Source organism: Esox lucius, chromosome 7, assembly GCF_011004845.1.
Source record: "Esox lucius isolate fEsoLuc1 chromosome 7, fEsoLuc1.pri, whole genome shotgun sequence".
Taxonomy (NCBI): Eukaryota; Metazoa; Chordata; class Actinopteri; order Esociformes; family Esocidae; genus Esox; species Esox lucius.
Genome location: NC_047575.1, coordinates 1,629,956 through 1,656,266, shown reverse-complemented (window position 1 = coordinate 1,656,266; position 26,311 = coordinate 1,629,956). Strand labels below are relative to the sequence as shown.

Genomic DNA, 26,311 nt, shown 5'->3' with positions numbered 1-26,311 from the left:
CGCTCAACCGGGATGTTTTTTGTTGATTCATATGTGCTTGGAAAAGATTGTATTCTCTGGCCAACCACTACTGAAGAATGTCAATTTACCCTTATTGCTCATGTATGTCACTATAAATAAGCTGAAATCTAAATGTAAATTGTTTGTTTGTGAGATGTAACCTCTCTTCTTTCTCATTCATCAGGTTAGTCATTGGTACGAGCTGGTGGTTTTCACTGCCAGTATGGAAATATATGGCTCTGCTGTGTCTGACAAGCTAGACAGGGACAGGGACATCCTGAAACGACGATACTACAGACAGGTAAATAGGCCCACTGACTGGTTGATGTTAGCTCTGTTAAGGGGCACACTCCTTTCTCTGTGTAGCAGAGAAGGGTTGAGGGTTGGTTTCCCATGCACAAATGTATCCTATTGGTGGACTAAAATGCATCTTCAATAAGCTCCATGACCTAAGGACTTGTATTTCACATCCTAAATGTTTTCGCACCCACACTTGGTGTTTTTTTTTTTTTTTGTAATTATTAAACAGAAAATGTATTGTTATACAGTGGATATAAAAAGTCTACACACCCTTGTGAAAATGCCAGGTTTTTGTGAAGTAAAAGAATGAGACAAAGAAATCATGTCAGAACTTTTTCCACTTTTAATTTGACCTATAATGTGAACAATTCAATTGAAAAACAAACAGAAATCTTCGAGGGGGAAACATTTAAAATAAAAACCTTACAATAACCTGGTTGCATAAGTGTGGTTGCACACCCTCTTATAACTGGGGATGTGGTTGTGTTCAAAATAACCAATCACAAACCCATGTTAAATATGTCATTACACACCTGCCATCATTTAAAGTGACTTTGATTAATTCCAAATAAAGTTCAGCTGTTTTAGTAGGTTTTTCCTGACATTTTCTTAGTTGCATCTCAGCACAAAAGCCATGGTCTGCAGAGAGCTTCCAAAGCATCAGCATCAGGTTTTCGTTGTTGAAAGATATCAGTCAGGAGAAGGGTACAGAATAATTTCCAAAGCATTAGATATACCATGGAACACAGTGAAGACAGTCATCATCAAGTGGAGAAAATATGGCACAACAGAGACATTAACTAAAACTGGACGTTCCTCCAAAATGTATGAAAAGACGAGAAGAAAACTGGTCAGGGAGGCTTCCAAGAGGCCTACAGCAACATTAAAGGAACTGCAGGAATTTCTGGCGAGAACTGGCTCTGTGCTACATGTGACAAAAATCTTCATATGAATGGGTTATGGGGTGGGGTGGCAAGACGGAAGCCTTTTCTTACAGTGACAAACATCCAAGCCCAGCTGAAGCTTGCAAAAGTAGTCATCATCATCAAGTCCCCCAAAAGCACGTGGGAAAATGTGTTATGGTGTGATGAAACCAAGGTTGAACCTTTTGGCTATAATTCCAAAAGGTATGTTTGGTGCGAAAACAACACTGCACCCCACCCAAAGAACACCATACCCACAGTGAAGCATGGTGGTGGCAGCAGTTTTTCTTCAGCTGGAACCGTTATAGGTCACATTAAAGTTGGAAAAAGTTCTGACATGATTTATCTTTGTCTCATTCTTTTACATCACAAGAACCTGGCATTTTAACAGGGGTGTGTAGACTTTTTATATCCACTGTATATCCACAGTGTCTAACAGGAGATGGGACTGTATAGATCTCCTGGGTCTAGGCTTGAAAATTTGCAATCTGGCTAAAATATGGATCTTTACTGAAAATGTTGATTGAAAAAGTAATAATGAATCAATTAATGCTGTCCCTGATTAAGATTTTTTTTATCTGTGAATTAGTAGTAATCTTCAAGCAAACAATGTTTTATTAAAAGCCACTTGTTGTTTAAGTAATAACATACAAATAAGTCAAGAGGGGTGAAGGTTTTATTTTTCCATCTTTAAGAGCATGAATTGAATTATAAACAATTAAACTGTGTTCAATTAAAATCAATAGTGTGATCAACAGCAGCTGTTACATTAGCTATACAGTCAGATTGGAGGTAGGAGCCTATCAACATTGAACAGTGAAGATCTCCTAAACTTACTTGAACACTGAAAAGTAAATAGATTTGCCCAGGCAAATTACAAAATATTTCACAATTCATGTCCAGTACACCTGACTTCTTTTCATGTCTCCCTTTTCCTCCTCAGTATATCTGTTAAAAAAAACACATTTCTGGTGTTGTTTAGGATAAATACACAGCAAACAGCTGCGCGATGGATATGGTGTTGCTTGACCATGTGACTATTATACAAATAAAATCGTAGTCAATTGACAGACCTACCGAATAACATAAGGGCCAAAAAAATCAGTTTAAATTTTTTGTCAAATTTCATTGTAATATAAAACTTGAACCTATACAACTTCTAGGCACAACAGGGCTCACCGTTCGGCAAAGGTGGTATTCCAGCCTCTGCTACCTCATGCTCCACTGGGCACCCCTCTGTGAAATACTTCATATTATCAGGGTTTTTCAAGGCTCAGAATGGCCTTTGGGGGGTTACTACACACAACAGTAAGCATGATTGGTCTGTGTACAGTAAAGGCAATGACACCTTATGTTAGAAATCTATGCATTTTCATGTTATTTCTGACCCTTTGATAAACAAAAATGTCTTATCATGTTTGAATAAATGAAACCCCATTTACAAAACTGGTAAAACAAATATATATACAGTGGGGAGAACAAGTATTTGATACACTGCCGATTTTGCAGGTTTTCCCACTTATAAAGCATGTAGAAGTCTGTAATTTTTATCATAGGTACTCTTCAACTGTGAGTGACGGAATCTAAAACAAAAATCCAGAAAATCACACTGTGTGATTTTAATTAATGGGCATTTTATTGCATGACAGAAGTATTTGATACATCAGTGAAGCAGAACTTAATATTTGGTACAGAAACCTTTGTTTGCAATTACAGAGTTTCTTGTAGTTCCTGACCAGGTTTGGACACACTGCAGCAGGGACTTTCAGCTCCCTCCAAAGATGTTCTATTGGGTTCATGTCTGGTGACTGGCTAGGCCACTCCAGGACCTTGAGATGCTTCTTACGGAGCCACTCCTTAGTTGCCCTGGCTGTGTGTTTTGGGTTGTTGCTGGAAGTCCCAGCCACGACCCATCTTCAATGCTCTTACTGAGGGAAGGAGGTTGTTGGCCAAGATCTCGCAATACATGGCCCCATCCATCCTCCCCTCAATACGGTGCAGTCGTCCTGTCCCCTTTGCCGAAAAGCATCCCCAAAGAATGATGTTTCCACCTCCATGCTTCATGGTTGGGATGGTGTTCTTGGGCCCATCATTTCAGATGGGCCTGGACATGCGCTGGTTTGAGCAGGGGGACCTTGCGTGTGCTGCAGTATTTTAATCCATGACTGGGTAGTGTGTTACTAATGGTTTTCTTTGAGACTGTGGTCCCAGCTCTCTTCAGGTCATTGACCAGGTCCTGCCGTGTAGTTCTGGGCGGATCCCTCACCTTCCTCATGATCATTGATGCCGCACGAGGTGAGATCTTGGATGGAGCCCCAGACCGAGGGAGAATGACCGTCATCTTGAACTTCTTCCATTTTCTAATTATTGCACCAACAGTTGTTGCCTTGTTGCCTGTCACTCACAGTTGAAGAATACCTATGATAAAAATTAGACATCTACATGCTTTGTAAGTAGGAAAACCTGCAAAATTGGCAGTGTACTTGTTCTCCCCACTTTATATTGTGTCATCGTGATAAATATGGTCACGATGACATTATCTTCTGTCAAGAGTTTTAACAAGGTTTTTAAACCCACTGTAGCTATGGGAGCCATAACTTTTGCGATGTGACAAATTGCATCAGTCATTTCTTTCCATCTTCTTGAATCCTTTTTCATAATGTGTAGCATTTGTAAATGTTTGTGTTATTGACACCTGCTTTGTGGAGGCAATTGTTGCTGGGCACTTGTCAATCTCTTTATTTTTTTGCCATGCACTGTTCATATTCGGTAACGTGATTGTCCTCCAAGTGTTGAAACAGATTGGTGGTATTTCCTTTGGTCACTGAAACAGTTTTTCTGCAGTGTTTACGTTTGACTTCTGCAGTGTTTACGTTTTGACGTAAGGTTTGTATCCAGCGACGTTTTTATTTATCTGGGACAAATCCTAATGCATAATTTGCTTTGACTGTAATGAGATTTGAACGCGGGACCTATTGGTTGCAGGTACGCACCTCAACCACTACGCTATTTAACAAGGGGTAGTCAGTCACTCACTCACTCACTCACTCACTCAGTAAGAGACAATTGCTCTTCTTGGCTGGCTCCTCTTAGGCTGTCCGGCAAAACGACATGGGAAAATTACGTCGCTTAAAGGATCTCATCAGTCTTTGGTTTATGTTCTTCTTGTTAAACAGTGGTTTGATAAATTGATATTAAACACATTCATAGAAGATTTGAAAAGCAAATTTTCCCCCCCAATTCTTGGCGCTCGCTAAAACCTCTTTGCAGGGGCACCAAAAATTAAGCAGGAAAAACACTGAGAATATCTGGCTGTACAATTGAAACCAAAAACTGATCCAGGCAAGCCTAGTTCTTCTGGCATGTGATTTGAAGGGATAAATGTTGTTGTCCCTGGCTGGTTTTGATCTGTATGTTTTCTATGGGGCACTCTGTCTTTAACCATTACGGTATTTAAACAGATGGTAGTGTTGTATGTGATAAGTGTCTACTGCCGTGCAAAGGCAAACGGCTGTAACTTCAATTTTGGTCGGAAATTAGTTATTGTCATTTTTAGAACATGTAAGATCTGCTTTATTGTGTGGACAACTGTGTGTGGAGAAAAGTGTTTTGTCTTTGCTGTAACCTTCAAAAGCCCTAGAGAATCCAAGGCAGAATCCCGTAACATCAGTTGTGTTTTTGTCTTTGTTTTGCTGCACACTTATCAATAAGCAAGTGGTGTTTCTTGCCATGGAGTTCAGGAATGGATTACTAACCATTTCTGATCTGAATGACAATGATTATTATATCAAGAAACATAGACTCACCTTTTGTACTACTGTATAGTTCTGTCATCTGATTGGCATTCATTTTCTCACAGCTCGCTTTTATGAGGTTGCCCAAAAAATTGACAAATGTCACTGCCACCCTTCCTCTTGTTCATAATGACTATCAGTGTGAATGAAAGCTGATTTTAATCAAACTTCTTGCACTTTAATCAAACAAACAATAATGCTATTTATCATAAGCAAATACAGCTATACAGGACTATACGAGTATGCACTAAATGAAAGCTACTACTGTCTACATAAATTACACATGCAGTGCAATATAAATGACTGACACTTGGGCTTTCTCACAAATATAACATAATAAAGACATTAACGTTGAGTGAGCACCTTTGTTGGTCGCTGGGTGAATGTGTGGCTAATTAACTTTCCAGGTAACCTAGCTATGTTAGCTAATATTAGTGATGGTTGATTGATTAGCACTCGCAAATCAGCCCGTTTTCTCCAAAAACATTTGTTTCCACTTAACATTTTGTTAAAATTGTCTGTAATTGTATTTCCACAATTAGGCTACAGTTCCAGCGCAAAATGACGTATTGACATTGTCGTTAAAACTATCAAAATTGACAGTGATATAGCGAATGTAACACATTAGATTTTAATATAAAACATTTTAATACAATTTAAAATAATGAAATAGCGAGACAGTACAGTGTTTGACATTTATTGATTGTACCTACTCACAGCACTCCAGCAATGGCTTGTTGTTCTGGGGTATGGCAACTACACTTGGCCAAACCACATGCCGAACTGCAGTACACCATAATACTAATTTTAGGTAATAATGGCATTTTTTTGTTTAGTTCTAGTTATGATTACATTTGCTAATAATTATTTTGGATGGTGATGAGTGGTTGCTTGTCATAGCATAGCACATTTTTATTTTATGATTATTTTTTATGAATATATTGAGGGGGACATTTTGAGCATATTTGAATATTGAGGGGGATGTCCCCCCCCCCAATGTATATTATAATTACGGCCTTGATGTGCATCAAGGTCGGGGATGTTCCCACAAAACCACAGTGCTTGCTGGTACTCAGACAAGCTCCGTATAGTCTCCAAATGCAACTTTTACCTCAGCCATTACAATTTTGTTGAAATGTGTACTCTGGTATGAAGATTACTGTAGATGGCTAGCTAAAAGCTATACAGCCTACCTATAATGAAAAACAATGACTCCACTCTCACTCCATGGCTAGTTTATTTCTTTAGAAAACAGTTACAGTATACATGGGTTTACGTAATACAGTTATTCTCTTAAATATATGGTATTACAGAGTGGATATATATTGTTGTGCAACGCCTGAATAGTACAGAGTGGATAAATATTTCTAAGAGACAAAAATTGGAACGGCTGAGAGGGGAATTGAACCAGGGTCAAAATGTTAAAGATCGAGCATGTTTCCCACAAGACCACAGAGCTTGCTGATGAGCACCGTATAGTCCCCAAATGCAACTTTTATCCAGGCCATACCATTTTTTGCTGAAGTAACGTGGGCAACAGAACGTTTATTAACAGAACTAAAGTATTGTGCAAAGACTACTCTATATGGTCGTCCATACAATAAGTTTAATAGCTAACCACTGCGCTGTGTATGTGGAAATCTTTATTACCAATTTTGACAGCGCATTTATTGTTCATGTCCATTGATTTGATATTATCGTATGTTTTTCCCCGGTGAACGAGAGGGTCGTTTCCCTGCGCCTACGGGTCGGGGATAGGTCTCTCACTGTTGTTTGTGCCTACGGGCCGAACGGCAGTGCAGAGTACCCGACCTTCTTGGAGTCTCTGGGAGGGGTGCTGGAAAGTGCTCCGACTGGGGACTCTATCGTTCTACTGGGGGACTTCAACGCCCACGTGGGCAACGACAGTGACACCTGGAGGGGCGTGATTGGGAGGAACGGCCCCCCTGATCTGAACCCGAGCGGTGTTCAGTTATTGGACTTCTGTGCTAGTCACAGTTTGTCAATAACGAACACCATGTTCAAGCATAAGGGTGTCCATCAGTGCACGTGGCACCAGGACACCCTAGGCCGTAGGTCGATGATCGACTTTGTTGTCGTTTCATCTGACCTGCGGCCGTATGTCTTGGACACTCGGGTGAAGAGAGGGGCGGAGCTGTCAACTGATCACCACCTGGTTGTGAGTTGGATCCGATGGCGGGGGAGGAAGCTGGACAGACTCGGCAGGCCCAAGCGTACTGTAAGGGTCTGCTGGGAACGTCTGGCCGAGTCTCCTGTCAGAGAGATCTTTAACTCCCACCTCCGGCAGAGCTTTGACTGGATCCCGAGGGAGGCTGGAGATATTGAGTCCGAGTGGACCATGTTCTCCACCGCCATTGTCGAAGCGGCCGCTCGGAGCTGTGGCCGTAAGGTCTCCGGTGCCTGTCGAGGCGGCAATCCCCGAACCCGGTGGTGGACACCGGAAGTAAGGGATGCTGTCAAGCTGAAGAAGGAGTCCTATCAGGCCTGGTTGGCTTGTGGGACTCCAGAGGCAGCTGACGGGTACCGACAGGCCAAGCGGACTGCAGCCCGGGTGGTTGTGGAGGCAAAAACTCGGGCCTGGGAGGAGTTCGGTGAGGCCATGGAGAAGGACTATCGGCTGGCCTCGAAGAGATTCTGGCAAACCATCCGGCACCTCAGGAGAGGGAAACAGTGCCCTACCAACGCTGTTTACAGTAGAGGTGGGCAGCTGCTGACCTCAACTGGGGATGTCGTCGGGCGGTGGAAGGAGTACTTCGAGGATCTCCTCAATCCCGCCGTCACGTCTTCCATTGAGGAAGCAGAGGATGAGGGCTCAGAGGTGGACTCGTCCATCACCCGGGCTGAAGTCACCGAGGTGGTTAAGAAACTCCTCGGTGGCAAGGCACCGGGGGTGGATGAGATCCGCCCTGAGTACCTCAAGTCTCTGGATGTTGTGGGGCTGTCTTGGCTGACACGCCTGTGCAACATCGCGTGGCAGTCGGGGACAGTGCCTCTGGGATGGCAGACCGGGGTGGTGGTCCCTCTTTATAAGAAGGGGGACCGGAGGGTGTGTTCCAACTATAGGGGGATCACACTTCTCAGCCTCCCCGGGAAAGTCTATGCCAGGGTTCTGGAGAGGAGAATACGGCCGATAGTAGAACCTCGGATTCAGGAGGAACAGTGTGGTTTTCGTCCAGGCCGTGGAACACTGGACCAGCTCTATACCCTCTACAGGGTGATGGAGGGTTCATGGGAGTTTGCCCAACCAGTCCACATGTGTTTTGTGGATTTGGAGAAGGCATTCGACTGTGTCCCTCGCGGCATCCTGTGGAGAGTGCTTCGGGAATATGGGGTCCTGGGTCCTTTGCTAAGGGCTGTCAGGTCCCTGTACGACCGAAGCAGGAGCTTGGTCCGCATTGCCGGCAGTAAGTCAGACTTGTTCCCTGTGCATGTTGGACTCCGGCAGGGCTGCCCTTTGTCACCGGTTTTGTTCGTAATTTTTATGGACAGAATTTCTAGGCGCAGCCAGGGGCCGGAGGGTGTCAGGTTTGGGGACCACACGATTTCGTCTCTGCTCTTTGCGGATGATGTTGTCGTGTTGGCCCCTTCAAGCCAGGACCTTCAGCATGCACTTGGACGGTTTGCAGCCGAGTGTGAAGCGGTGGGGATGAAAATCAGTACCTCCAAATCCGAGGCCATGGTCCTCAGTCGGAAAAGGGTGGCTTGCCCACTTCAGGTTGGTGGAGAGTGCCTGCCTCAAGTGGAGGAGTTTAAGTATCTAGGGGTCTTGTTCACGAGTGAGGGAAGGATGGAACGGGAGATTGACAGACGGATCGGTGCAGCTTCTGCAGTAATGCGGTCGATGTATCGGTCTGTCGTGGTGAAGAAAGAGCTGAGCCGTAAGGCGAAGCTCTCGATTTACCGGTCAATCTACGTTCCTACTCTCACCTATGGTCATGAGCTTTGGGTCATGACCGAAAGGACAAGATCCCGGATACAGGCGGCCGAAATGAGCTTTCTCCGCAGGGTGGCTGGGCGATCCCTTAGAGATAGGGTGAGAAGCTCGGTCACCCGGGAGGAGCTCAGAGTAGAGCCGCTGCTCCTCCACATCGAGAGGGGTCAGCTGAGGTGGCTTGGGCATCTGTTTCGGATGCCTCCGGAACGCCTTCCTGGGAAGGTGTTCCGGTCCCGTCCCACCGGGAAGAGACCCCGGGGAAGACCTAGGACACGCTGGAGGGACTATGTCTCCCGGCTGGCCTGGGAATGCCTCGGTGTCCCCCCGGAAGAGCTGGAGGAAGTGTCTGGGGAGAGGGAAGTCTGGGCATCCCTGCTTAGACTGCTGCCCCCGCGACCCGGCCCCGGATAAGCGGAAGATGATGCTATGCTATGCTATGCCTTAATGCCAAATTGAATCAAAGGCATTTTGGAAATTTACAACATTTTTGTTTTGTTTTGGTTTACATTTTTGTCAATTAGGGCTTAGATGTGGTCAGATGTATGATAGTTTGGTAGGAATCCAATTTGGCAATTAATCCAAATGTATTAATCTGCTGTTCATGATGGCACAGAATAAATTCCCCAGGTTGCTGTTGACACAGATCCCACAATAATTGTTTGGGTCAGATTTGTCTCCATTTAATTTTTTTATTTTTATTAATCAGTGGTTCCAGATGTCAGGGAAATAAAATACACTCAGAACTTTTTAGAAAAGTTTGAGAATGGCAGTGATTAGTTTATGGTCTGCATACTTCATCATTTAATTCAATATTCCATCTGTACCGCAGGCCTTTTTTCTCTGTAGGTCTTGCCTTTTCTGTAATTGAGAAATCTAGTGGGTTCTGATTATCTTTGATCGCTGATTCGAGTGTTTGAAGTTTTTTACATAAATCTTGTTGAGTTAATTGTAATATTTCTATATAATTCTTCAAAATGATTACTCCATGTGTCACAATGATGGATGGCCAGTTCTTCTTTGTTTGGTTTATAAAGGGAGTTCCACTTTTCCCAGAAATAGTTTGTATCAATAGATTCTTCAATTTGTGTCAGTTTGTGTCTATTTTGTTGTTGTTTGATTCTGATGGTCTGTTTGTATTCTTTTAGGGTTTTCCTATATTGATTCCGCACCATCAGCATTGTGAGTAAATGTTGTGTCCAGGAAGTTGTCTAGGAGGGTTAGAATTGTTTCATTCCTAATTCCATTTTTATAGTTTTCACTATCATTTTCAATCCATTTAGAGGATTTATTCATTTCTTGTAGTTTTTCTGGGTTTTTACCAATGTGGTTTGAATGTGTTATTTTTAGAAAAACTGTGATTTTTCTGTGGTCTAATAGGGGTGTTATTGGGCTAACTGTGAATGCTCTGAAAGACTCTGGATCTATGTCTGTGATGACAGTCTACTGTGCTATTCCCAAGAGGTGAGCTGTATGTATATCTCCCAAAAGATTCCCCTAGTAGCCTTCCATTGACTATATACAGACCCAGCATTCGACACAGTTGTCTAAGTTGGTTCCCATTTTTGTTTGTGGTTTTGTCAAAATTCCTCTTAGGAGGGCATGAGGGAGGGGAAATGCTTGTGTTAGTTGTTGTGTTTGTCTCCCTGTGTGCTGATGGTATCTGCTGCTTCTCCAGTCCTTGCATTTAGATCGCCACAGATCAGAACATTTCCCTGGGCCTGGAAATAACTGATTTGCTCTTCTAGGGTGGAGAAGCTCTCTTCTTTATAATATGGGGATTCTAATGGGGGGGATGTATACAGCACACAGGAAGACATTTTGATCAATGGATATAACGTCCTTTTTGGTCCCTGACGAATTCTCGGTCACACGGTCGGTCACTCACTCGGTCAGTGACTCACTCACTCGGTCGTTCACTTGCTCGGTCGCTCGCTCGGGCACTCGGTCGCTCGCTCATTCATCCATTCACTCAGTCACTCCCTCACTCAGTCACTCCTTCACTCAGTCACTCCTTCACTCAGTCACTCCTTCACTCAGTCACTCTGTCGGGCGCTCTGTCGGGCGCTCTGTCGGGCGCTCTGTCGGGCGCTCTGTCGGGCGCTCTGTCGGGCGCTCTGTCGGGCGCTCTGTCGGGCGCTCTGTCGGGCGCTCTGTCGGGCGCTCTGTCACTCAGTCGCTCTGTCACTCAGTCGCTCTGTCACTCAGTCGCTCTTGTCACTCAGTCGCTCTTGTCACTCAGTCGCTCTTGTCACTCAGTCGCTCTTGTCACTCAGTCGCTCTTGTCACTCAGTCGCTCTTGTCACTCAGTCGCTCTTGTCACTGTCGGGCGCTCACTCGGTCAGTGACTCACTCACTCGGTCAGTCACTCGGTCGTTCACTCGGTCAGTGACTCACTCACTCGGTCAGTCACTCGGTCGTTCACTCAGTCGTTCACTTGCTCGGCCGCTCGCTCCGTCGCGCGCTCCGTCACTCACTCCGTCACTCACTCTGTCAGTCACTCGCTCACTCTGTCAGTCACTCGCTCACTCTGTCAGTCACTCGCTCACTCTGTCAGTCACTCGCTCACTCTGTCAGTCAGTCACTCGCTCACTCTGTCTGTCAGTCACTCGCTCACTCTGTCTGTCAGTCACTCGCTCACTCTGTCTGTCAGTCACTCGCTCACTCTGTCTGTCAGTCACTCGCTCACTCTGTCTGTCAGTCACTCGCTCACTCTGTCTGTCAGTCACTCGCTCACTCTGTCTGTCAGTCATTCAGTCATTCACTGAGTCAGTTATTCAGTCACTCAGTCAGTTACTCTGTCACTCTGAGACATTCACTTTTCTTGGCCGGCTCTGCTTACGCGGTCCAGCAAAAAGTCAAATGTTGATCACTTGAGCAGCTAATATAAAAAACTTTTCCTTCTACGGTTATGTTCGCTGCAGTTTTTCAATGGTATTTAGCGCATGTACGCAACTGTTTTACCATGCCGACACATAAGTGGTGCAAATTTTTGGGAAGGCGGTCACCTTTTAGTTTTACATGTAGGAGAATCCCTGCACATGTGTTGTGTGGGTTAGATGTTTATTTTAACCCACACAGGCCAGTAATTACAAATAAGCCTCCAACAACCACCAGACTATATGGATAGAGTGAAATTCTGAAGTCTGCAACCCACCCATAAACCCACATATATAGAAAATGCTGCAGTAAGAAAAAAATTATTTAGTGTTGTTTATCAATCGCTTCAGGCCATTTCAGCGCTGACTGGCAGCAGAAGCCTTGCTTACTTTAAGAGGCATACTGTGGCCTAATTCTCATACATTATTGCAAACAAATGTGTTAGGACTAGCAATGTCATTCTAAATTCAATACACTCATCATTTATGACTTTATATCGGCATGCATGGTGGATATAACTGCTGGGACTGTGGGTAAACCTGTGCCCCACTAGGCAGGTAGATCAGTTGGAGCATGTGTTTGACCTCTGGCTGCAGTGTATGTGCACTTTTTGTATAATATCAGCCTCTACACACAATTTTTCACAACAGTAATGTTATGGAGTGATAACAAGGTCCAAGTAACACTGCCACACAACCCTTGAGCAGTAATAAACATATATTCTTCCAGATTTGCGGCACTTTTAGAATATGCAACAATCAAATAGGTGATACGTTTTTTTTTTACAGGACTATATTAGAATAAGTGTATTTTTATTTTGTTGAATGTCTTGCTCATGTCACGATTCCGTGATTGTGTTCGCTATCTCCGCAACACGGAAATTGTAGGGCCCTACGTACAGTTGACTTGTCGATCTTAAGCGGTCAACCCTAGAATCCATAACATTTCACATATTTCTTTCAAAGCCATATCAGCTGTTGTAAGAAAATGGGTATACTTAAAACCAGCCTAAAACCATGAAGAGCAAGCAATAAGATGTTGAAGGTAAGTGGATGGAAAACACTTCGTAGTAGAGTGGTGCCTGGCTCTGGGAGCAGTCCTCTTCATTAGATGAAAGATCTATGTAGCATGCTCAAATTACCACTGTGCTTATACAGCTCTGGAAAATTTTTTTACTCTGGTTTTACTATTCATAGGTATGTGTTCTGTGCATGTTGGACTCCGGCAGGGCTGCCCTTTGTCACCGGTTCTGTTCGTAATTTTTATGGACAGAATTTCTAGGCGCAGCCAGGGGCCGGAGGGTGTCAGGTTTGGGGACCACGCGATTTCGTCTCTGCTCTTTGCGGATGATGTTGTCGTGTTGGCCCCTTCAAGCCAGGACCTTCAGCATGCACTTGGACGGTTTGCAGCCGAGTGTGAAGCGGTGGGGATGAAAATCAGTACCTCCAAATCCGAGGCCATGGTCCTCAGTCGGAAAAGGGTGGCTTGCCCACTTCAGGTTGGTGGAGAGTGCCTGCCTCAAGTGGAGGAGTTTAAGTATCTAGGGGTCCTGTTCACGAGTGAGGGAAGGATGGAACGGGAGATTGACAGACGGATCGGTGCAGCTTCTGCAGTAATGCGGTCGATGTATCGGTCTGTCGTGGTGAAGAAAGAGCTGAGCCGTAAGGCGAAGCTCTCGATTTACCGGTCAATCTACGTTCCTACTCTCACCTATGGTCATGAGCTTTGGGTCATGACCGAAAGGACAAGATCCCGGATACAGGCGGCCGAAATGAGCTTTCTCCGCAGGGTGGCTGGGCGATCCCTTAGAGATAGGGTGAGAAGCTCGGTCACCCGGGAGGAGCTCAGAGTAGAGCCGCTGCTCCTCCACATCGAGAGGGGTCAGCTGAGGTGGCTTGGGCATCTGTTTCGGATGCCTCCGGAACGCCTTCCTGGGAAGGTGTTCCGGTCCCGTCCCACCGGGAGGAGACCCCGGGGAAGACCTAGGACACGCTGGAGGGACTATGTCTCCCGGCTGGCCTGGGAACGCCTCGGTGTCCCCCCGGAAGAGCTGGAGGAAGTGTCTGGGGAGAGGGAAGTCTGGGCATCCCTGCTTAGACTGCTGCCCCCGCGACCCGGCCCCGGATAAGCGGAAGATGATGTGATGTGATGGTGAGGTATGTGTTTTGGTAAAATGAACAGTTTTGTTTGATTCAATGAACTACTGACAACATTATGTGCAAATTCCAAATAAAAATATTGTCATTTAGAGTATTTATTTGTATAAAATAACAACTGGTCATAATAACCAAAAATATGCATTGTTTTCAGACCTCAAATAATGCAAAGAAAACAAATTCATATACATTTTTCAACAACAAATAACTAATGTTTTAACTTAGGAAAATTCCACCAAATATTGTTCAGAAATCAATATTTGGTGGAATAACCCTGATTTTTATCACAGCTTTCAATGCGTCTTGGCATGCTCTCCATCAGTCTGTCCCATTGCTGTTGAGTGAGTTTATGCCTCTCCTGGAACATAAATTCAAGTAGCTCGACTGTGTTTGATGGCTTGTGACCATCCATATTCCCCTTGATTAAATTCCAGAGTTTTTCAATGGGGTTCAGGTCTGGAAATTGGGATGGCCATGACAGGGTCTTGATCTGGTGGTCCTCCTGCCACACCTTGATTGACCTGGGTGTGTGGCATGGAGTATTGTCCTGCTGGAAAAACCAATTGTCAGAGTTGGGAAACATTGTCTGAGTAGAAGGAAGCAGGTGTTCTTCTATGATAACCTTGTACTTGGCTTGATTCATGCGTCCTTCACAACGACCAATATGCCCGATTCCAGCCTTGCTGAAACATCCCCAGATCGTCACCGATCCCTCACCAAATTTCACAACCTACAGTTGTTGAGTGACATTCAAATGAGTTGACGGTCATCTCGGTCAGTGGACAGTCATTTTTGCCCTCTGCATGTCTGTAGATTTGTTGTCCCCAATGCCTGTTGCTTGCCCTTGTTCTTAATAAACGCCGTCTTTGAAATTTTCAGGATGGAAGCAACCTGATGCTCACTGTATCCCTCTGCCAGTAAAGCCAGAATTGATCCCTTCTTTTCCTCAATCAAAGTTTTTCTTTTCAACTCTTTTGTAATGCTGAATAGTACTTTTTCTATTCAAATTACTTTTGACATACTACTTGCACTGTTTTTGTCATCCAGCTTGTCCTATTGCAGGAGGATAGTGATGAGCGCAGGTTTTTATACTTTTCCTCATTAAATGAGATTTGGTTCAGGTAACCACCTAATCAGTACCTCATTAAGTAAAATGAGGTTGTGCCTGTGTTGGAATTTAACAGACACTGGAATGGAATGGCTGCCATACATCAGAAATGCTGATTTAGGGAAAATTGGTAGTGGTCTCTTAGTTTTTTCCAGAGCTGTATATACACTCAATAAATTGTGTGATGAATCCTCATTTATAATATGGAAAGTGAAGATATAACAGCACTCCAGTAGAAGTATTACATCTTTTATTCTTGCAAAAAAAATGTATGCAAAAACGTAGTACAAGGCATTCAACTATGAAGAAAGTCCTGATATTATAAGTCTGCTCATCCTTATTGTTTATGTAAAGGCTAGTATTTAAACAAATCATGCCATGGATATAAAAGATTTTACACTGCACGTATACAGTGAATTCCATAAGTGTTGGGGACAGTAATTTTTTAAATGCTTTTTTTGCTGTACACTAAATGTGCATGTGAAAATACGATTAGAAGTTAAATAGTTGGGAAAAGAATGTCACCTTTTATTTCTGTCTGCTTCATCACTTGTTTTGCGAATTAAGAATAACCGCACTTTCACCCGAGTTTCATCCCCCCGTTACATGTGAACATTAGCATTGGGAAATTTAACTCACAGGTGGTTTCCTGTTGCATTGATTATTTACACAAAAGAGCATTGAATGTGTAATCTCAGTTCTATTCTTTGCTTTAGCTTTTGGAGTCTTTTTGGTGTCTGTAAGAATAATCCAACATGAATACTACTCATCGGTCTATGGAAGAAAAGCAAGCAGTTTCATACTAAAAGAAAAGAGGAACTCTATTAGGACCATAGCACAAAGGTTGGGCATATTCAAATCAGTAGTATGGAATGTCTTTGGCAATTAGCAAAAACCAGGTCGGCCAATGAAAAGAAAACAAAGCTGTGAAAAACGACCCTAAAATGAGTGTCAACCAGAATGCTGGGGTGAAAGTGTTCTTTTTGAAGAAGACATCCGTGGCAGAATTACAAAGGCTACACAGCAAGATGCAAACATCTGATCAGCATGAAAACTGAAAGCCAGATTACAATTTACTACAAAGTATGTAGATCAGACTGAACAGAGATTGGACCATATGTTTTGGAACGGTTTAATGGACAGATAAGATAAAAGTGAACCTTATTTGTATAGGAAGGCTAAAGTGTGGAGAAAAAACTGCAGATGATCCAAAGCATACCCCCTCATCCGAAAAAGGTAGGTAGGAATAAAAATAGGTAGTTTTATGGTATGGGCATGCAAGGCTGCCTCTGGAAAGGGCTCACATCTTTTTTTTAAATAATTTTTTGTTTCTTAAGGTTTTCAGTTTTCCATACTGTACAAAAATGTAAACTTAAATACAGCAAAAACATAATATAACCAAACAATCAAAATACAAAATAGGATTTTTTTTTTTATAAAACAATACACCAAGATGGGAACCTGAAGTGGATCACCATATCTCCCACAGTAGAAGATGCAGTACGTTACCATATCTACAGAACTATAGTCTTTAATTGCAACTATTTTGCTCCTCCCGCCTGCACTACCCACCCTTAAATAAACTATTTAGTTCCCCTATTTGTCTAGAAATTTATTTATTCTGTCAGCTCTTGTACATGACATCTGCTCAGAAGCAAACATTTCCCCAATTCTGCAAACCAATCCTGAATTGATGGGCTCTCCGAAGATTTACGCCCCCTCATTAAAATTTGCCTTCCCACCATAATGTTGTTCAAGATCTAGTCTTAGGTGCCGCAAACAGGCAATCTTAAAGGGATAGTTTAACCTAGCTACATATTTGGGTGAGTTGTTCTTGAAGGCCCATGGAGTCATTTTTCACAACATTATTCACCTCTGTCCCAGCCTGCAGTTAGCATTACTAACATCATCCAAATTCATGAATTTAAACAGTGTCCCCCGAGCAGTCCCAAAGGGCATGAATTGAAATTTGAGAATACCTTTATCGACCAACTCTTTCCATAAGAAAGGCGTTTCTCCTCTGTGTAACTTTGGATTTAACCATATGCTTGATTCTGTGTTGAGACAAGGGTTTGTATAGATGGTCTGACAGATTTTCTTCTATCTTGTATGTGGAATATAATAGGGTGGGACCTGAAACTGGGTGGGAGGTTTGTGGACAAGGAGGTCAGAGGGAGTGGCGAGCATTTGTCCCACTCTATTTCTTCCCATGGTGGAGCTCTTTCTGGGAGAAGTAACCACTGGGTCAATGTAATGGTAAAACAAAGCTTAGGCAGCCTTAGTCGCCCCCTTAGGAACTGGAAGTTGGAGCTTTTTAAAATCTGTGGTCGTTTTCCGTTTCACAAAGAAATTATTGCATATCCTGTCAAACTGTTTGAAGTCTGGTTATGTTAAATTAGCAGGAGACATGTTCTGCTTCAGATTCCTCTAAACTCTTTCAATATTTTCTTTTAGTTGGGTAATCCTTAGTGTTCATCTTTTTATGTGATACATTTTAAATTATGAAGTCTCTAAGATATGCTTTCATCGCCTCCCAGGCAACACCAGCTGAAAGTACTAGGGGCACATTGATTTCTAAATAGGTTTTTGCCGGACCACGTAAGCGGAGCCAGCTTAGAAGAGCGAATGTCTCTTACTAAATGAGTGAGTGACTGACTGACTGACTGCAATTAGATTTGTTCCAGATAGACACAAACTTTGTTGGCTAAAACCTTTAGTATCTACATTATAGTAAGCCTAAAATAAAACTGTTTACTGTTATACAGCAATTTGACTATTTCTTGGGGATTTTTGAAGTACACATTATGTGCATGCTTTTTGGGTCAGGATAGACAAACATTTAGTTGGCTACATACAGGTGCTGGTCATAAAATTAGAATATCATCAAAAAGTTGATTTATTTCAGTAATTCCATTCAAAAAGTGAAACTTGTATAATGTATAAATTCATTCCACACAGACTGATATATTTCAAGTGTTTATTTCTTTTAATTGTGATGATTATAACTGACAACTAATGAAAACCCCAAATTCAGTATCTCAGAAAATTTGAATATTGTTCAATATTGTAGACACCTGGTGCCACACTCTAATCAGCTAATTAACCCAAAACACCTGCAAAGGCCTTTAAATGGTCTCTCAGTCCAGTTCTGTAGGCAACACAATCATGGGGAATACTGCTGACTTGACAGCTGTCCAAAAGATGACCATTGACACCTTGCACAAGGAGGGCAAGACACAAAAGGTCATAGCTAAAGAGGCTGGGTGTTCACAGTGCTCTGTGTCCAAACACATTAATAGAGAGGTGAAGGGAAGGAAAAGATGTGGTAGAAAAAAGTGTACAAGCAATAGGGATAACCACACCCTGGAGAGGATTGTGAAACAAAACCCATTCAAAAATGTGGGGTAGATTCACAAAGAGTGGACTGCAGCTGGAATCAGTGCTTCAAGAACCACCACGCACAGACGTATGAAAGACATGGGTTTCAGCTGTCACATTCCTTATGTCAAGCCACTCTTGAACAAGACACAGCGTCAGAAGCATCTCGCCTGGGCTGAAAGACAAAAAGGACTGAACTGCTGCTGAGTTATGTTCTCTGATGAAAGTAAATTTGGAAATCAAGGTCCCAGTGTCTGGAGGTAGAGAGGAGAGGCACAGAATCCACGTTGCTTGAAGTCCAGTGTAAACTGTCCACAGTCAGTGATGGTTTGGGGTGCCATGTCATCTGCTGGTGTTGGTCCACTGTGTTTTCTGAGGTCCAAGGTCAACGCAGCCATCTACCAGGAAGTTTTAGAGCACTTCATGCTTCCTGCTGCTGACCGACTTTATGGAGATGCAGATTTCATTTTCCAAAAGGACTTGGCACCTGCACACAGTGCCAAAGCTACTAGTACCTGGTTTAAGGACCATGGTATCGCTGTTCTTAATTGGCCAGCAAACCCGCCTGACCTTAACCCTATAGAAAATCTATGGGGTATTGTGAAGATGAAGATGCGATATGACAGACCCAACAATGCAGAAGAGCTAAAGGCCACTATCAGAGCAACCTGGGCTCTCATAACACCTGAGCAGTGCCACAGACTGATCGACTCCATGCCACGCCGCATTGCTGCAGTAATTCAGACAAAAGGAGCCCCAACTAAGTATTGAGTGCTGTACATGCTCATACTTTTCATGTTCATACTTTTCAGTTGGCCAACATTTCTAAAAATCATTTTTTTGTATCGGTCTTAAGTAATATTGTAATTTTCTGAGATATTGAATTTGGGATTTTCATTAGTTGTCAGTTATAATCATCACAATTAAAAGAAATAAACATTTGAAATATACACTCACCTAAAGGATTATTAGGAACACCACACTAATACTGTGTTTGACTCCATTTCGCCTTCAGAACTGCCTTAATTCTACGTGGCATTGATTCAACAAGGTGCTGAAAGCATTCATTAGAAATGTTGGCCCATATTGATAGGATAGCATCTTGCAGTTTATGGAGATTTGTGGGATGCACATCCAGGGCACGAAGCTCCCGTTCCACCACATCCCAAAGATGCTCTATTGGGTTGAGATCTGGTGACTGTGGGGGCCATTTCAGTACAGTGAACTCATTGTCATCTTCAAGAAACCAATTTCAAATGATTCGAGCTTTGTGACATGGTGCATTATCCTGCTGGAAGAAGCCATCAGAGGATGGGGACATGGTCAGAAACAATGCTCAGGTAGGCCATGGCATTTAAACTATGCCCAATTGGCACTAAGGGGCCTAAAGTGTGCCAAGAAAACATCCCCCACACCATTACACCACCACCACCAGCCTGCACAGTGGTAACAAGGCAGGATGGATCCATGTTCTCATTCTGTTTACGCCAAATTCTGACTCTAACATCTGAATGTCTCAACAGAAATTGAGACTCATCAGACCAGGCAACATTCTTCCAGTCTTCAACTGTCCAATTTTGGTGAGCTTGTAGCCTCTTTTTCCTATTTGTAGTGGAGATGAGTGGTACCCGGTGGGGTCTTCTGCTGCTGTAGCCCATCCGCCTCAAGGTTGTGCGTGTTGTGGCTTCACAAATGCTTTGCTGCATACCTCGGTTGTAACGAGTGGTTATTTCAGTCAAAGTTGCTCTTCTATCAGCTTGAATCAGTCGGCCCATTCTCCTCTGACCTCTAGCATCAACAAGGCATTTTCGCCCACAGGACTGCCACATACTGGATGTTTTTCCCTTTTCACACCATTCTTTGTAAACCCTAGAAATGTGCGTGAAAATCCCAGTAACTGAGCAGATTGTGAAATACTCAGACCGGCCCGTCTGGCACCAACAACCATGCCACGCTCAAAATTGCTTAAATTACCTTTCTTTCCCATTTTGACATTCAGTTTGGAGTTCATGAGATTGTCTTGACCAGGACCACACCCCTAAATGCATTGAAGCAACTGCCATGTGATTGGTTGATTAGATAATTGCATTAATGAGAAATTGAACTGGTGTTCTTAAAATCCTTTAGGTGAGGTGTATCTGTCTGTGGGTAATGAATGAATATAATATACAAGTTTCACTTTTTGAATGGAAATACTGAAATAAATCATCTTTTTGATGATATTCAAATTTTATGACCAGCACCTGTATGTAGCTACAGTAATGAAGCCTCGAATGGCCATCACTATCGTCACCTATATTGATGGATACTGTATCAATGTCATTCACGAATGGCTAATTAGCTGTTAAAACAGCCAGTGGCAAAAGAGGATTTGTTCAGGATAGACAAAAACGTTGCTGGCTAAAACCTTCAGTAGCTACATTATAAGCCTAAAATGAAACCGTTTACTGTTATATTGCAACTATATTTCTCATGGATTTTCGAATTATGTCTTAGGATTTGTTCAGGATAGACAAACACTTTGCTGACTACAAGATTGTTTCGTCTTTTCACTTGACGAAAAAGTCTGTTATCTTCACCTATATTGATACAGCAGTTATTGTATCATTGTCATTCACAAATGGCTAATAAGCTGTTAATACGGCCAGTGGCGAAAGCCATACAGTTCATAGATGCTATTTGTGGTGGAGGAAAACTTAATAAGAAATGTTACTCAGTATTACACAGTGGTTAATGGTGTCTAAAGAAATATTCTCAATATTCTTTAATGTCAAGAGGCTATACAGAGACTCGGCAGCTGTATAGCTTGGTGCCGTAGTGGTTAAAGACACAGCCTTTCACGTGGGCCATCCGGGTTTGAATCTCGGGAGGGCAAGAATGATCAATGCTTTTTAGCGCTGGCTGGCTGAACTAGGCTTGGCTGGTTTCTTGTTATTGCATTAGATTCAACTTTGTCATTGAACATTACAAGTACAGTACAACAAAATGCAGTTATCATCTAAATAGAAGTGCAAATGGAAGAGGGCAGAAAATGTACAAGTAAGTATAATGTATGTTACAAGTGGGATGTATAGATGTGCAGTGAAGGCAAATGCAAGTACAAATGGCAATTCTAAATGTGCAATGAAGGCATATTGAAGGTGCATGTGCAACTGAAATTTAAGGATAGCAGCAATGGGGTTCCCGAAGTAGATGAGTACATGTAGCAACTGAGAACATCCTTATCAGACTTGGCAAAGCAGTGTCAGAGTCCAGTAGTGCAAGGAGAGTAGTGCAACAAGGTCCCTGAGAGGCAGTACTAAGCGGGAGGTTACAGCAGGGTTACAGTAGTAGGGAAGAAACTGTTCTTGAGCCTGTTGGTGCGGGAATGAATAGACCTGTACCGCCTGCCTGATGGTAGGAGGGCAAAATTTTTTTGGCATGGATGTGAAAGGTCCCTCATGATGCTGCACACCCTATGCAGAAACTTGTTCTGGAGGTCTACGATGGTTGGGAGCTGGGCACCATTGATGTGCTGTGCTGTAAACACCACCCATTGCAGGGCCTTCCGGTCGGCCACAGAGCATCCGCCAAAACACACTGTGGCACAGTTAGGATGCTCTCGATTGTGCAGCAGTAAAAGTTCACAAGGTTCTTTGAAGACAGGCAGGTCTTCTTCAGCTTCCTCACAAAGTACAGGTGCTTCTTTGCATTTTTGACCAGGGTTGAGGTGTTGAGGGTCCAGGAGAGGTCCTTGGAAACACCCAGGAATTTGTTGCTGGGCACATGCTCCACCTCAGTGCCCACGAAGTAATCCACAATGAGATCCTTGGTTTTCTTTGCATTGAGGGCCAGATTGTTGTCAGCACACCATGCCGCCAGGCACTTGACCTCCTTATTGTCTCGTCATTGTCACTGATCAGGCCTACCACTATGGTGTCAACTGCAAACTTGACAATGTTGTTGAACTGTGTACAGGAACGCAGTGGTAGGTGAAGAGGGAGTACATGAGGGGGCATACCACGCAGCCTTGTGGAACACCAGTTTTCAGGATCAGGGTGGAGGAGGTGAAGTTGTCTAACCTGACAGACTGGGTCTGTTGGTTAAGAAGTCCAAATTCCAGAGAGAGGGGCTGATACCTAGGTTGTGGATTTTGTTGACCTGCCTAGAGGGGATGACCGTGTTGTATGCTGAGCTAAAGTCTATGAACACCATTCTCACATAGGTGTTGGTTTTGATCAGGTCGGTCAGGGCAGAGTGTAAAGCTGTGGAAAGGCCTCCTCTCTAGACCTGTTTGATTGGTAGGGATCCATTGTTGGGGGAGGCAGGACTTAAGGTGGGCCAGGACCTGTCTTACGAAGCACTTCATGATCAGTGGGGTGAGTGCGTCAGGCCAGAAGTCATTCAGGCTACACGCAGTCGACTGCTTTGGCACTGGCACAATGGTTGCAGTCTTGAAGCACATGGGGTCAACGAAGTCTTGAAGCACATGGGCCAGTGACAGGTTGAAAATGTCAGTGAAGACCTCGGCCAGCTGCCCTGCACATGTTCTGAGCACACGCCCAGGGACGCCATCAGGACCAGCAGCCTTGTGTGCATTCAACCTGCTCAGTGCAGACAACACATCTGTGATGGATAGTCTGAGAGGGAGGTTTTCATGGGGGAGCTCAGGTTTTTGTGTGGATCTGGCCCTTTTCACATTTGCAATTTATTACACAGAACAAAATGTAGTTTTTAGACAAATATAACTAGGATATTTATGCTTGCCACAAGACTCCTTGAGCTCAACTTTCAAGGAGTAATCTCTGTCTTACGTGACTCTGGCTCAGTCATCTTTATTGAGGATGTAACACATGATGGCAGAAGCAGAATTAATTTAGATGTGAACAGTAGCATCTTGGCTACCAATGTGCAGGATTGGGCTTCACAATGCAACAGGACAATGTCCCACAATACACTGCCAATGCAACCAAGGGAAATAATTTAACATTTTAGACTGGGCAAGTCACCTGATTTAAAACCTATTTCACTTGCTGAAGAAGACACTGAGGTCAGAAACTCCCCATAACAATATGCAGTCACAGACTTCCTGCTGTTATTGCATGCAATGGATTTGTGACTAAATACTAAGTTTCATACATTTTACATTAGCTTTAAGTTGAATAGCCCCAACACCTATGCTTGCATATAATGTTGAGATGGAACTCAAATAGTGCTGTTGTTTTTAATGGGTAAAACATAAGTGTAAGGACAGAAAAACATTCTGTACTTTTGCCACATATACATCTTTTTATTGTATTTTCATATGCCTTGAGTGTACTGCTAAAATAGCACTGTATCATAAAACACTGAAAAACATTGAGGCAAGATGGCAACACCAGGATATTGCAAAGATCAGGACATCCTTCTCAAATTGACAGGGCCAGGAGAAATCTCATTAGGGATGCAAACAAGAGACCAGTGGCAACATTAAAATATCTGCAGGAATATCTGACAGACTTTTGATATGTCCAATGTTCAATCAAATTTCAATCAAATGTATTTATAAAGCCCTTTTTACAACAGCAGTTGTCACAAAGTGCTTTACAGAGACACCCGGCCTTAAACCCCAAGGAGCAAACAACAGTAGTGTTGGATTTCAGTGGCTAGGAAAAACTCCCTAAGAAGGCCGAATCTTAGGAAGAAACCTAGAGAGGACCCAGGCTCAGAGGGGTGACCAGTCCTCTTCTGGCTGTGCCGGGTGAGATATATTAAGAGTCCAATTAGAATAATAAATACATTTCTCTGGGCTAAATCCAGAGTCTATTTGATTCTATACTAGGTCAAAAGTATGACCAGGTGGACAAGGACAGGGACAGCAACGGGCTCCCCCAAACCAGGTACTCCGCAGGTGTGGACCAGGACCTAATTTCCTCCTAAAATTTTAAACTGGAAGAGACTGAGAAAAGTGCATTCCTCATATCCCCCAGCACAATAATATAGCAGCGTAACACCTTGGAACTGAGACGGGGGGGTCCGGCGACACTGTGGCCCTACCCAGGGGAGGCCCCGGACAGGGCCCAACAGGCAGGAAATCAATCCACCCACATTGCCAGGCATCAACCAAAGGGACACACACCAACCGCAACCCCCCTGAAAGAGGACTGAGTATTGCCAGCAGCGTACAGCCCAATTGCACAGGTGTGCAACAGAGAGACAACAACAAGCCAGTGACTTTTCCCCCGAAAGGCATTGGAGGGAGGGCATCCCAGTGGCGACGAGAGCCCATCTGGCAAGACAGCAAGGGTGGACAGTATAAAGCCTACTGGTCACCTTCACGTCCCCGGGCCAGGCTACACCTAATTATAAACCGTGCTGTAGAGATGTGTTTTAGTAGACACTTGAAAGTTTGCACTGAATTTGCATTTCTAACCTTAATTGGCAGATCATTCCACAGTAGTGGAGCTCTATGAGAAAAGGCCCTGCTGCCAGCTGTTTGTTTAGAAATTCTAGGTACAATTAAAAGGCCTGCATCTTGCGATCGTAGGTTACGTGTAGGTATGTATGGCTGGATCATTTCGGCAAGGTAAGTAGGAGCAAGTCCATCGATCCATCATCTTCCGCTTATCCGGGGCCGGGTCGCGGGGGCAGCAGTCTAAGCAGGGATGCCCAGACTTCCCTCTCCCCAGACACTTCCTCCAGCTCTTCCGGGGGGACACCGAGGTGTTCCCAGGCCAGCCGGGAGACATAGTCCCTCCAGCGTGTCCTAGGTCTTCCCCGGGGTTTCCTCCCGGTGGGACGGGACCGGAACACCTTCCCAGGAAGGCGTTCCGGAGGCATCCGAAACAGATGCCCAAGCCACCTCAGCTGACCCCTCTCGATGTGGAGGAGCAGCGGCTCTACTCTGAGCTCCTCCCGGGTGACCGAGCTTCTCACCCTATCTCTAAGGGATCGCCCAGCCACCCTGCGGAGAAAGCTCATTTCGGCCGCCTGTATCCGGGATCTTGTCCTTTCGGTCATGACCCAAAGCTCATGACCATGGGTGAGAGTAGGAACGTAGATTGACCGGTAAATCGACAGACCGATACATCAACACGACAGACCGATACATCGACCGCATTACTGCAGAAGCTGCACCGATCCGTCTGTCAATCTCCCGTTCCATCCTTCCCTCACTCGTGAACAAGACCCCTAGATACTTAAACTCCTCCACTTGAGGCAGGCACTCTCCACCAACCTGGAACCACACTCCTTGAGAGAGGATGGACTCTTCAGGAGCAAGTCCATGTATTGATTTATAGGTTAAGTGTAAAACCTTAAAATCAGCCCTAACCCTAACAGGCAGCGAGTGTAAGGACGCTAGGACAGGAGTAATGTGTTCAAATTTTTTTGTTCTAGATTCTAGCAGCCGTGTGCAGCACTAATTGAAGTTTATTTATTAATTTGTCTGGATAACCAGAGAGAAGAGCATTGCAGTAATCTAGTCTAGAAGTAACGAAAGCATGGATTAATTTTTCTGCATCAGTTTCTGATAGAAAGTTTCAAATTTTTGCAATGTTTCGAAGATGAAAATAAGCTACTTTTGAGACATTTTATATATGTTCTTCAAAGGAGAGGTCAGGGTCAAGGGTAACGCCAAGGGTTTTTACTGTTTTTTGGGATACGACCATGCAGCCGTCGAGGTTCACAGTGAGATCTGCTAACAACGCTCTTTGTTTCTTGGGTCCTAAAACGAGCATTTCTGTTTTCCTTGAGTTTAAGAGCAAGAAATTCTCTGTCATCCACTTCCTAATATCTGAAACGCATGCTTCCAAAGTAGCTAATTTAGGGGCTTCTCCATGCTTCATTGAAATATATAACTG

General features: G+C 43.7%; 1 protein-coding gene across 3 annotated transcripts in view; it reads left to right on the top strand.

Annotated features, from left to right (window-relative positions):
- The window catches only part of LOC105008702 (CTD nuclear envelope phosphatase 1A), a 37,990-nt gene that overhangs the window by 6,975 nt on the left and 4,704 nt on the right, over positions 1-26,311 (top strand). For all 3 annotated transcript variants that reach the window (XM_013133103.4, XM_013133104.4, XM_013133102.4), the window contains one exon: positions 185-301. In XM_013133103.4, coding sequence (XP_012988557.3) covers positions 185-301 — 117 coding nt within the window. The remainder of the gene's footprint in view (positions 1-184; positions 302-26,311) is intronic.